Source organism: Borostomias antarcticus (genome assembly GCF_949987555.1).
Source record: "Borostomias antarcticus genome assembly, contig: scaffold_874, whole genome shotgun sequence".
Lineage (NCBI taxonomy): Eukaryota > Metazoa > Chordata > Actinopteri > Stomiiformes > Stomiidae > Borostomias > Borostomias antarcticus.
This window is the reverse complement of record NW_028176771.1, coordinates 1-12,500: the sequence shown is the minus strand read 5'-3', so window position 1 is coordinate 12,500 and position 12,500 is coordinate 1. Positions and strand designations below refer to the sequence as shown.

Genomic DNA, 12,500 nt, shown 5'->3' with positions numbered 1-12,500 from the left:
CAACACAGGTGAGACAGGACACAGGTGAGACAGGACACAGGTGAGACAGGACACGGGTGAGACAGGACACAGGTGAGACGGGCCAGCATGCCTGACAACACAGGTGAGACAGGACACAGGTGAGACAGGACACAGGTGAGACAGGACACAGGTGAGACAGGCCAGCATGCCTGACAACACAGGTGAGACAGGACACAGGTGAGACAGGACACAGGTGAGACAGGCCAGCATGCCTGACAACACAGGTGAGACAGGACACAGGTGAGACAGGCCAGCATGCCTGACAACACAGGTGAGACAGGACACGGGTGAGACAGGACACAGGTGAGACAGGCCAGCATGCCTGACAACACAGGTGAGACAGGACACAGGTGAGACAGGACACAGGTGAGACAGGCCAGCATGCCTGACAACACAGGTGAGACAGGACACAGGTGAGACAGGCCAGCATGCCTGACAACACAGGTGAGACAGGACACGGGTGAGACAGGACACAGGTGAGACAGGACACAGGTGAGACAGGACACAGGTGAGACAGGCCAGCATGCCTGACAACACAGGTGAGACAGGACACAGGTGAGACAGGACACAGGTGAGACAGGACACAGGTGAGACAGGACACAGGTGAGACAGGACACGGGTGAGACAGGACACAGGTGAGACAGGCCAGCATGCCTGACAACACAGGTGAGACAGGACACAGGTGAGACAGGACACAGGTGAGACAGGACACAGGTGAGACAGGCCAGCATGCCTGACAACACAGGTGAGACAGGACACAGGTGAGACAGGACACAGGTGAGACAGGACACAGGGGAGACAGGACACAGGTGAGACAGGCCAGCATGCCTGACAACACAGGTGAGACAGGACACAGGTGAGACAGGACACAGGTGAGACAGGACACAGGTGAGACAGGCCATCATCACTGACAACACAGGTGAGACAGGACACAGGTGAGACAGGACACGAGTGAGACAGGACACAGGGGAGACAGGACACAGGTGAGACAGGCCAGCATGCCTGACAACACAGGTGAGACAGGACACAGGTGAGACAGGACACAGGTGAGACAGGACATGGGTGAGACAGGACACAGGTGAGACAGGACACAGGTGAGACAGGCCAGCATGCCTGACAACACAGGTGAGACAGGACACAGGTGAGACAGGACACAGGTGAGACAGGACACAGGTGAGACAGGCCAGCATGCCTGACAACACAGGTGAGACAGGACACAGGTGAGACAGGACACGGGTGAGACAGGACACGGGTGAGACAGGACACAGGTGAGACAGGACACAGGTGAGACAGGACACGGGTGAGACAGGACACGGGTGAGACAGGACACAGGTGAGACAGGACACAGGTGAGACAGGACACGGGTGAGACAGGACACGGGTGAGACAGGACACGGGTGAGACAGGACACGGGTGAGACAGGACACGGGTGATAACACAGGTAGGATATGACCTACATAGCACAGGTAACTGATAATAACATATAACACAGATAATGACATGACTGTGGCTTTGCTCAAGGCTTTTTCATCTCCCTACCCTGTTTTTCACACTACCTCTTGTTCTCCACAACCTTCTTTCTCTCCCCCCCTCTCTCCCTCTCTCTCTCTCTCCCTCTCTCTCTCTCCCTCGCTCTCTCCAGCGGCCCAGAAGGTGTGCCACCTCCAGGGCATCAACGTGACGGACTTCACCCGCGCCATGCTCACCCCTCGCATCAAAGTGGGCCGGGAGGTGGTGCAGAAGGCCCAGAGCAAGGAGCAGGTCCGGCTCTCCTCCTTCCACCAAGGGACACCAACGATAATAATAACCTGGACCTAGCTCTGACTCTCCACCCGCTACTCACACTCCACTCCCTCGTTCTCCCTTTCCGTACCTCCATCTCTCCCTCACTCCTCCTCTCCGACCCTCCCCAAGGCTGACTTTGCTATCGAGGCCCTGGCCAAGGCCATGTACGAGCGCCTGTTCCGCTGGATCTTGGCGCGGGTCAACAAGACTCTGGACAAGTCCAAGCGCCAGTCCTCCTCCTTCCTGGGCATCTTGGACATCGCTGGCTTCGAGATCTTTGAGGTGAGAGACACATGCACGCCACACATGCACACACAGGCACGCATGCACACACACACTGGCATTAAAACACACATGCACACTGCATGTGACATTTCAGGAACAGAAGCGTCTCTCCACTAACATTACACGCCCAGTCCATTATGACCGAAGACACTTCTGGGGCGCATCAAGTAAGAGTAGAAATGGGTCATCAGTCCCCCTTTCCCCCACTACGATGCCCCTAGTGGCCTGGAAGACTCACGATCGTATATCACATCCCTATATCAGCGTCATAACCACTGACCCCAGGCCAGAGGAGGATTTACACCACGGACGATGAGAGGTTCGTCCTTAGAGGGTGAAAAACAACACCAGAAAGGAGAAAGCGTGGGAGTGAACTGCAGGAGTTTGGGGAGTGGAAGGAAAACGGACTAAATCAGGAAGTTAATAAAATCGGGCAGACAAAACGCTCCGCTTCTGAAACAAAACAGTGTCGCGGCCAGAATGCAAGAAAGCCAGCCCCGCCGGACCTGGAGAACCAGAGCAGGTGATGGGGCGCTGGAATCAAATCAGATATTCCCCCTAATTCTCCAGGACCAGTATAGGAATGTAGTTGTAATGTAATGTGATTGTAATTGCAGTGTAATATAATTGTAATGTAATCCATCCATAAAGTAATCTCAATCATATTGCCTCCTCCCTCCAGGACAACTCGTTTGAGCAGCTGTGCATCAACTACACCAACGAGCGTCTGCAGCAGCTGTTCAACCACACCATGTTCGTCCTGGAGCAGGAGGAGTACCAGCGAGAGGGCATCGAGTGGCACTTCATCGACTTCGGCCTGGACCTGCAGCCCTGCATCGAGCTGATAGAAAGACCAGTGAGGACTGGGAAGGGGTCCTACAGGAGTACACACACACACACACACACACACATTAAGACACACCCGTTCTAGCATACTCCTGGAATGCCCTCCAAAGCACTTTTAAAATGGCTACCCTCCCTTCGTTTGGTCATTTTAGAACTATGGTTTCTGAATTTTGCACATCTTACTGTAATTGTTTTTAGCTGTATTTCTTGTTCTGTTCTTATTTATTTGTAACTTATTTTACTCTATTTTCATGTTGTGCTTTTAGTGTTATTATTGCCTTACCTCTGTTTTATTCATGTTTTATCTTTGTACTATTTTATCTCTTTTACTCGTCGTCACTGTAAATGAGGGCAACCTCAGTGTCCTTCGAGTTTAAATAAAGGTTATTGATTGATTGATTGATTGATTGATTGATTGATTGATACACACTCTAACACAAAGCGTGTGTGTGTGTGATGTGCAGAACAACCCTCCAGGGATCCTGGCCCTGCTGGATGAGGAGTGTTGGTTCCCCAAGGCCACTGACCTCTCCTTCGTGGAGAAGCTGATGAACACACACATCAGCCACTGCAAGTTCGCCAAACCCAAGAGCCTGAAGGACAAGACCGTGTTCTCTGTGCTTCACTACGCTGGCAAGGTGAGGAGAAAACAGGGCTACAACGTAGATATACATGTTTATATAAATGGAGTATTCCGTACTTATTTGGAACTGTTGTAAGTGCAGTTCACTAGTCCCAAATCCAAACTGTATTCTTTTTTAAACTTGCACTTGTACCAGCTGAAAGGAATATTAAAAATTGGTTGCACAAAGGCTGAAGAGTAATGAAGTATGTACTACACTACATTCAATTAGTTTTCCTTCTACTTTGTTCCCTCAGATGTTTTGAAACCATCTTTCTTACCGGTTAGTCTTTGTCATCCCTGTCCAGGTGGACTACAACGGCGCCAACTGGCTGACCAAAAACATGGACCCTCTGAACGACAATGTGACGGCCCTGCTCTGCAACTCCACCAGCCCCTTCATACAGGACCTGTGGAAGGAAAGTCAGTGTTCCCTACTGGTGGAAAAGCCTGTTCAACCCTCATATCTCCTTTGACCTTTCAACCCTTCTCACCTGATGAGGCTTTAGAAGCTATGCAGGCCAGGGATGCCAGGTGTCCGACTGAAGAGGTTAAACTGGACTTTTTTCTAAAATTGTCAGCTCCAATTGTCATTGAGCAGTTGACTTATATTTTTATACTGTTCAGGCAAATTTCCTAAGGCTTGGAAGACTGCCCGTATGACTCCCTTGCATTAAGGAGGTGATAAAGATTATTTAAATAATTACCGTCCATTCTCCAAGCTTCCATATCTGGCAAAAATCCTGGAAGCCTTGGCAAACAATCAGGTTAAATCTTACCTCTCAAGTCATCAAGTCCACATCAGTCTGGTTTTAGAGCAAATCAGAGCATTATTATTATAAATGATATACCTGCATTAGACAGGAAGTAACATTGTGTGGCTTTGTTTGTGTTATCTAAAATTGGTATGGACGAGTGCACAGTGTCCGTGGGAAAGTGGTGGTTTGTTCCGCTATCCATCAGCTGTCCATCTGTCTAAAATGAAGTGAAGACCATGAGACCAAACAAGGAAGATCAAAGATAAATAAATAAATTCCAAATGTAAACACATTACAGAACAAAGACAAACAAACAGAACAAAGACAAACAAATAGATCCACCAACGACAAACATTGAATAGCCTACGTACTGTAACAAGTTGGAAGCGGTCACTCTGATTGGCTTACAGAAGTCACGGAAGTGACGAAAGCAAAGAAACTCTTTGCTTTCGTAAGTAAAGTAAAGATGGCTACCTTATGGTGACAAAAAAAACATTGGAAAAATGCTCAATATCTTGCAAATAATCAGTAAAACATTGTAAAATCCATGGAATAGCTTTGTTTAATGTAGATGCAAAGGAACATGTCATTGGATCGTTATGACAACCATCCTATGATCGGTTCAAGGCCTTGACCAAAGACATTGTGTCTTTGCTGTACGTGAAATTGCTTTGGTTGATTTTATTTTCTGATTGTCATTGTGTTGACTACCTCTTATGATTCTTTCTCTCTCACTCTTTCTTTCTTCTCTCTCTTCCCCAACCTGTACCCCCTCCCCCATTCTCTTCTGTCATCCCTCTCCTCCCCCATTCTCTTCTGTCATCCCTCTCCTCCCCCATTCTCTTCTGTCATCCCTCTCCTCCCCCATTCTCTTCTGTCATCCCTCTCCTCCCCCATTCTCTTCTGTCATCCCTCTCCTCCCCCATCCTCTTCTGTCATCCCTCTCCTCCCCCATCCTCTTCTGTCATCCCTCTCCTCCCCCATCCTCTTCTGTCATCCCTCTCCTCCCCCATCCTCTTCTGTCCTCCCTCTCCTCCCCCATCCTCTTCTGTCATCCCTCTCCTCCCCCATCCTCTTCTGTCATCCCTCTCCTCCTCCATCCTCTTCTGTCATCCCACTCCTCCCCCATTCTCTTCTGTCATCCCTCTCCTCCCCCATCCTCTTCTGTCCTCCCTCTCCTCCCCCATTCTCTTCTGTCATCCCTCTCCTCCCCCATTCTCTTCTCTCCTCCCTCTCCTCCCCCATCCTCTTCTGTCATCCCTCTCCTCCTCCATCCTCTTCTGTCATCTCTCTCCTCCCCCATCCTCTTCTGTCATCCCTCTCCTCTCCCATCCTCTTCTGTCATCCCTCTCCTCCCCCATCCTCTTCTGTCATCCCTCTCCTCCCCCAGTGGACCGTGTTGTAGGTTTGGAGACCATCAACAAAATGTCGGAGAGTTCCGTACCCAGCGGTGCCACCAAGTCTAAGAAAGGCATGTTCCGCACCGTGGGCCAGCTCTACAAGGAGTCCCTGGGCAAGCTCATGACCACCCTGCACAACACCCAGCCCAACTTCATACGCTGCATCATCCCCAACCATAAGAAGATGGTGGGTTATGCACCGGCAACCTCAGGCTGAAAACGATTTTGAATTAGGCTCAATCAATCAATCAATCAATCAAAGCTTTATTTGTATAGCGCATTTCATACCCAGAGGCAACACAATGCGCTTTACAGAGAACAAGTGGGGTGGGCATACGACCCACTCTCTACATATTCCAGACAGATTCCGGCTGATATTATTTGTTATTAAAGGCTGCTATCCTGCAGTTAAGGTGTAGCCTGTGATACTCACATGGAATGATCATGTCAGGTGGAACGTAGGTTCTACAAAAGAACCACAGTGTGAATGGAAGGTAGAGTGAGAACCCATCAGAGATGACGTGGACCAGAAAGAGGTTCTCTTCCAAGCGAAGAGAAAATGTGAATGCAAGAAAGAGTTCTCTTTCTGTTGGTCCACTTTTTGGTTCACTTAAAGGGAACCGAGTTCTTTTAAAAAGAACTCTACATGAAAACACCCTAAGCCTATATTGGCTGGGCTCCTTTGGAGGTGCAAGAAACTCTAATTTCAAACATCAATCACTCATCCCGTTCTCCCTGTGTTTGCAGGCAGGTAAGATGGACGCCCTCCTGGTTCTGGACCAGCTGAGGTGTAACGGGGTTCTGGAGGGCATCCGGATCTGCAGACAGGGCTTCCCCAACCGCATCGTCTTCCAAGAGTTCCGCCAGCGGTGAGGGACCAGAACCCCTGGAGAACCCTTGAGGGAACCCCAGTGGAAACATCCACGTTCCTCTCTGGCGATGCCGATCTACTCATCTCTTCTATTTTCTCTTCGTTCCTGTTCCCTTTTCTCCGGTTCTTTCCGTGTTGCAGATATGAAGTCCTGGCTGCCAACGCCATCCCCAAGGGTTTCATGGACGGGAAGCAAGCTTGCGGTCTAATGGTGACTTGATTTCTACTCAATCTGATCATCTAAACTCTTTCTTCTCCCTCTCAAACATGTTATACGGTCATTGAAAGCTTCAAAGACTGGAAAGAAGGTCCCTTTCTAGGAACCAAAAGACATCTGTCCCCCCCCACCCAGGTGAAGCACCTGGATCTGGACCCGAATCTCTACCGCATCGGCCAGAGCAAGATGTTCTTCCGGACCGGCGTGCTGGCCCAGCTGGAGGAGGAGAGAGACCTCAAACTCACCATCATCATCATCAGCTTCCAGGCGCAGGCCAGAGCGTTCCTGGCACGCAAGTGAGGGCCATACACACACACACACACACACACACACACACACACACACACATCCGATCTGAACAGTTGGTCTTGTTTTCAGGGCGTTCAGTAAAAGGCAGGCTCAGCTGATTGCTATGAAGGTCATCCAGAGGAACTGTGCTTGTTACCTCAAACTCAGGAACTGGCAGTGGTGGAGGCTTTTCACCAAGGTACACACACACACACACACACACACACACACACACACACACACACACACTGTGATGCCCATATAACCCTCACCATTACTCAAGTCAAGCAGGTCCAGATTCTGTCACATTGCTGGTAAGATCCCGCGCTTCCACCATCTGTCCGTCATCTGTCATCCCTCTGGAAGCAGGGTTTTGATTGGTTGTCCCCCTCGGTCCGCCCCCCCAGGTGAAGCCCCTGCTGCAGGTGACCAGGCAGGAGGAGGAGATGGGGCAGAAGGAGCAGGAGCTGCAGCAGGCCCAAGACCTCGCCCAGAAGAGCCAGGCGGAGCTGAAGGACATCTCCCAGAAACACACCCAGGTGAGACAGAGACACGCCCAGGTGAGACAGAGACACGCCCAGGTGAGACAGAGACACGCCCAGGTGAGACAGAGACACACCCAGGTGAGACAGACACACCCATGAAGAGAGAGACACACACACCCAAACACCCACGCACCCATGAAGGTCCTCTCACTCCTCCCCCAGCTGGAGAGGGAGCGCGCCCAGCTGCAGGAGAAGCTGAACGCGGAGGCGGAGCTCTGCGCGGAGGCGGAGGAGATGAGGCTGCGCCTGGAGACCAAGAAGCAGGAGCTGGAGGAGGTGTTGCACGAGATGGAGGCGCGCCTGGAGGAGGAGGAGGAGGCCAGCCAGGCCCTGCAGCAGGAGAGGAAGGACATGGAGCAGCAGCTACAGGTGGGACGTGACGCGTAGCTCGGGAGGTAGAGCGGCCGGTTGGGGATCGCTAGGTCCCCGGTTCGATGCCAGGTCCTGGCTTTGGGCCGAAGTGATCTTGAACAAGATCCAAAAACGGATCATGTAGTACCTAGTACTGTCACCTCACAGCAAGAAGTTCTTCTACGGTCCTGACAAGACCTACCGTCCTGATACCATAAAGTCAGAGCATTATCCTGGTCTGGTTTCAGCTTGAAAAAGGCTCAGTTGAGACCCTGTAAAGAGCCCTGTCCTCTGACTCTGTCCTCTGTCCCCTGTCCTCTCTCCTCTGTCCTCTCTCCTCTTTCCTCTGTCCCCTGTCCCCTGTCCTCTGTCCTCTGTCCCCTGTCCTCTGTCCTCTGTCCCCTGTCCCCTGTCCTCTCTCCTCTGTCCTCTCTCCTCTGTCCCCTGTCCCCTGTCCTCTCTCCTCTGTCCTCTGTCCTCTTTCCTCTTTCCTCTGTCCTCTCTCCTCTGTCTCTGTCCTCTCTCCTCTGTCTCTGTCCTCTCTCCTCTGTCCTCTCTCCTCTGTCCTCTCTCCCCTGTCCCCTGTCCCCTGTCCTCTCTCCTCTGTCCTCTCTCCTCTGTCCTCTCTCCTCTGTCCTCTCTCCCCTGTCCCCTGTCCCCTGTCCTCTCTCCTCTGTCCTCTGTCCTCTGTCCTATGTCCTCTGTCCCCTGTCCTCTCTGTCCTCTCTCCTCTCTCCTCTCTCCTCTGTCCTCTGTCCTCTGTCCTCTGTCCCCTGTCCCCTGTCCCCTGTCCTCTCTCCTCTCTCCTCTCTCCTCTGTCCTCTGTCCTCTCTCCTCTCTCCTCTCTCCCCTGTCCTCTGTCCTCTGTCCTCTGTCCTCTGTCCTCTGTCCCCTGTCCCCTGTCCCCTGTCCTCTGTCCCCTCTCCTCTCTCCTCTGTCCTCTCTCCTCTCTCCTCTCTCCTCTCTCCTCTGTCCTCTCTCCTCTGTCCTCTGTCCTCTCTCCTCTCTCCTCTGTCCCCTGTCCCCTGTCCTCTCTCCTCTGTCCTCTGTCCTCTCTCCTCTCTCCTCTCTCCTCTCTCCTCTCTCCTCTGTCCCCTCTCCTCTCTCCCCTGTCCTCTCTCCTCTGTCCTCTCTCCTCTGTCCTCTCTCCTCTCTCCTCTGTCCCCTGTCCCCTGTCCCCTGTCCTCTCTCCTCTGTCCTCTCTCCTCTCTCCTCTGTCCCCTGTCCCCTGTCCCCTGTCCCCTGTCCTCTCTCCTCTCTCCTCTGTCCTCTCTCCTCTGTCCTCTCTCCTCTGTCCTCTCTCCCCTGTCCCCTGTCCCCTGTCCCCTGTCCCCGGTCCCAGGACATGGAGGCCCGTCTGGCCGAGGAGGAGGACGCCCGGCAGACGCTGCAGCTGGAGAAGGTGGCGGTGGAGGGCAAGGTCAGGAAGGCCGAGGAGGACATCCTGCTCATGGACGACCAGAACAGCAAACTGCTCAAGGTGTGTGTGTGCGTGTGTGTGTGTGTGTGTGTGTGTGTGTGTGCGTGTGTGTGTGTGTGTGTGTGTGTGTGTGTGCGCGTGATTCTTCTTGAACTCCTACGTTCCGTTCCTCTGCCCGCGTGTGTAGGAGCGGAAGCTTCTGGAAGAGAGGGTGGCAGACGTCAGCTCCAACCTGGCCGAGGAGGAGGAGAAATCCAAGAACCTGAGCAAGCTGAAGAACAAGCACGAGTCCATGATCTCCGACCTGGAGGGTCAGTCCCCGACCCCTGACCCCTGACCTTTAATCATTGAAAGCACCTATTAGTCAGAAATCATAGTAATTAACTATAATATTCTATCATCAATAACTATAATACTAACATATGTACAATGCCACAATTGCTTATAACAAATATAAGGGGTCATATGTGGCCTACAACTGACAAACCTGGCAAGCTCTGTGAATCCACTTCCCCTGCTCTACCAATCATGGTTCCACTGTTCTACCAATCATGGTTCCACTGTTCTGTGTGAATCCACTTCCCCTGCTCTACCAATCATGGTTCCACTGTTCTACCAATCATGGTTCCACTGTTCTGTGTGAATCCACTACCCCTGCTCTACCAATCATGGTTCCACTGTTCTACCAATCATGGTTCCACTGTTCTGTGTGAATCCACTACCCCTGCTCTACCAATCATGGTTCCACTGTTCTACCAATCATGGTTCCACTGTTCTACCAATCATGGTTCCACTGTTCTGCGTGAATCCACTACCCCTGCTCTACCAATCATGGTTCCACTGTTCTGTGTGAATCCACTACCCCTGCTCTACCACTCATGGTTCCACTGTTCTGTGTGAATCCACTACCCCTGCTTTACCAATCATGGTTCCACTGTTCTGCGTGAATCCACTACCCCTGCTCTACCAATCATGGTTCCACTGTTCTATGTGAATCCACTACCCCTGCTCTACCAATCATGGTTCCACTGTTCTGTGTGAATCCACTACCCCTGCTCTACCAATCATGGTTCCACTGTTCTGTGTGAATCCACTACCCCTGCTCTACCACTCATGGTTCCACTGTTCTACCAATCATGGTTCCACTGTTCTCTGTGAATCCACTACCCCTGCTCTACCAATCATGGTTCCACTGCTCTACCAATCATGGTTCCACTGTTCTCTGTGAATCCACTACCCCTGCTCTACCAATCATGGTTCCACTGCTCTACCACTCATGGTTCCACTGTTCTGCGTGAATCCACTACCCCTGCTCTACCAATCATGGTTCCACTGTTCTGTGTGAATCCACTACCCCTGCTCTACCAATCATGGTTCCACTGTTCTGTGTGAATCCACTACCCCTGCTCTACCAATCATGGTTCCACTGTTCTGTGTGAATCCACTACCCCTGCTCTACCAATCATGGTTCCACTGTTCTGTGTGAATCCACTACCCCTGCTCTACCACTCATGGTTCCACTGTTCTGCGTGAATCCACTACCCCTAAACACTCATGGTTCCACTGTTCTGCGTGTGCTCCAGTGCGCATGAAGAAGGAGGAGAAAGGCAGACAGGATGTGGAGAAGGTGAAGAGGAAGCTGGAGGCGGAGCTGGCCGACCTCCAGGACCAGCTAGCGGAGCTCCAGGAGCAGATAGCCCAGCTCAGGGCTCAGCTCGCCGCCAAGGGGGAGGAGCTACAAGCCACCCAGGCCCGGTAACCGACTCTCATACCGCTTAACACAGGCACACTTTGAATGGTCCAACCAAGTGGTGCATAACCGCAATTTAGAACATGCAAACATACAAGTAATTACCTGCTGGGTGAACTATTTCTTCAAATGTTAACTGTATGTAAGCTGCTTGGTGAAATATCCCTTTAAACGTTGACTGTGAACTATCCCTCTCTCTCCCTCCCTCCCTCTCACTCTCTCTCTCCCTCCCTCCCTCCCTCCCTCCCTCCCTCCCTCCCTCCCTCCCTCCCTCTCTCCCTCTCTCCCTCCCTCTCTCCCTCCCTCTCTCCCTCCCTCTCTCCCTCCCTCTCCCTCCCTCTCTCTCTCTCTCTCCTCTCTCCCTCCCTCTCTCCCCCTGAGCCAGTCTGGAGGAGGAGAGCACTCAGCGTGGGGCGGGGGCCATGCGTGTCCGGGAGCTGGAGGCGGAGCTGGGGGAGGTGCAGGAGGAGCTGGAGGCGGAGAGGCGGGCGCGGGGCAAAGACCGAGGCAGCCCGGAGAGGGCTAGGGGAGGAGCTTAACGCCCTGCGCTCCGAGCTGGAGGACACCCTGGACAACAGCGCTGCCCAGCAGGAGCTACGGTCAGCACCGTACCACTCCACACCGCACCATACACTCCACCACACCACACCGCACCGTACCACTCCACCATACCATACCACTCCACCACACCATACACTCCACCACACCATACCACTCTACCACACCACACCATACACTCCACCACACCACTCCACACCGCACCATATCACTCCACCACACCACACCATACCACACCGCACCATACCACTCCACCACACCGCACCACTCCACACCGCACCATACCACTCCACCACACCACTCCACCGCACCACACCATACCACACCGCACCGTACCACTCCACCACACCATACCACTCCACCGCACCACACCATACCACACCGCACCACACCATACCGCACCATACCACGCCACCACACCATACCACACCGCACCACACCACACCACCACACCACACCACACCACACCACTCCACCACACCACACCACACCACACCACACCATACCACACCACACCACACCACACCACTCCACCACACCACACCACACCACTCCACCACACCATACCGCACCACACCATACCACACCACACCACTCCACCACACCACTCCACCACACCACTCCACCACACCACACCACTCCACTCCACCACACCACACCACTCCACCACACCATACCGCACCACAACATACCACACCACACCACTCCACCACACCACACCACTCCACCACACCGCACCACTCCATATCGCACGGCACCATACCACTCCACCACACCATACCAC

At 52.6% G+C, this 12,500-nt stretch overlaps 1 protein-coding gene across 1 annotated transcript in view; it reads left to right on the top strand.

Moving 5' to 3' along the window:
* Positions 1-11,757, top strand: part of LOC311328146 (myosin-11-like) — a gene marked incomplete at both ends in the record, with an annotated part of 14,354 nt that extends 2,597 nt beyond the window's left edge. Inside the window, 17 exon segments of the mRNA XM_084462164.1 lie at positions 1,663-1,781; positions 1,935-2,087; positions 2,773-2,946; positions 3,401-3,574; positions 3,867-3,981; positions 5,707-5,903; positions 6,464-6,585; positions 6,729-6,798; positions 6,940-7,100; positions 7,183-7,291; positions 7,500-7,631; positions 7,800-8,006; positions 9,331-9,468; positions 9,596-9,719; positions 10,992-11,163; positions 11,544-11,655; positions 11,657-11,757. Of these exon segments, the coding sequence (XP_084318290.1) occupies positions 1,663-1,781; positions 1,935-2,087; positions 2,773-2,946; positions 3,401-3,574; positions 3,867-3,981; positions 5,707-5,903; positions 6,464-6,585; positions 6,729-6,798; positions 6,940-7,100; positions 7,183-7,291; positions 7,500-7,631; positions 7,800-8,006; positions 9,331-9,468; positions 9,596-9,719; positions 10,992-11,163; positions 11,544-11,655; positions 11,657-11,757 (2,380 nt within the window).
* Between the last annotated feature and the right edge of the window lie 743 nt (positions 11,758-12,500).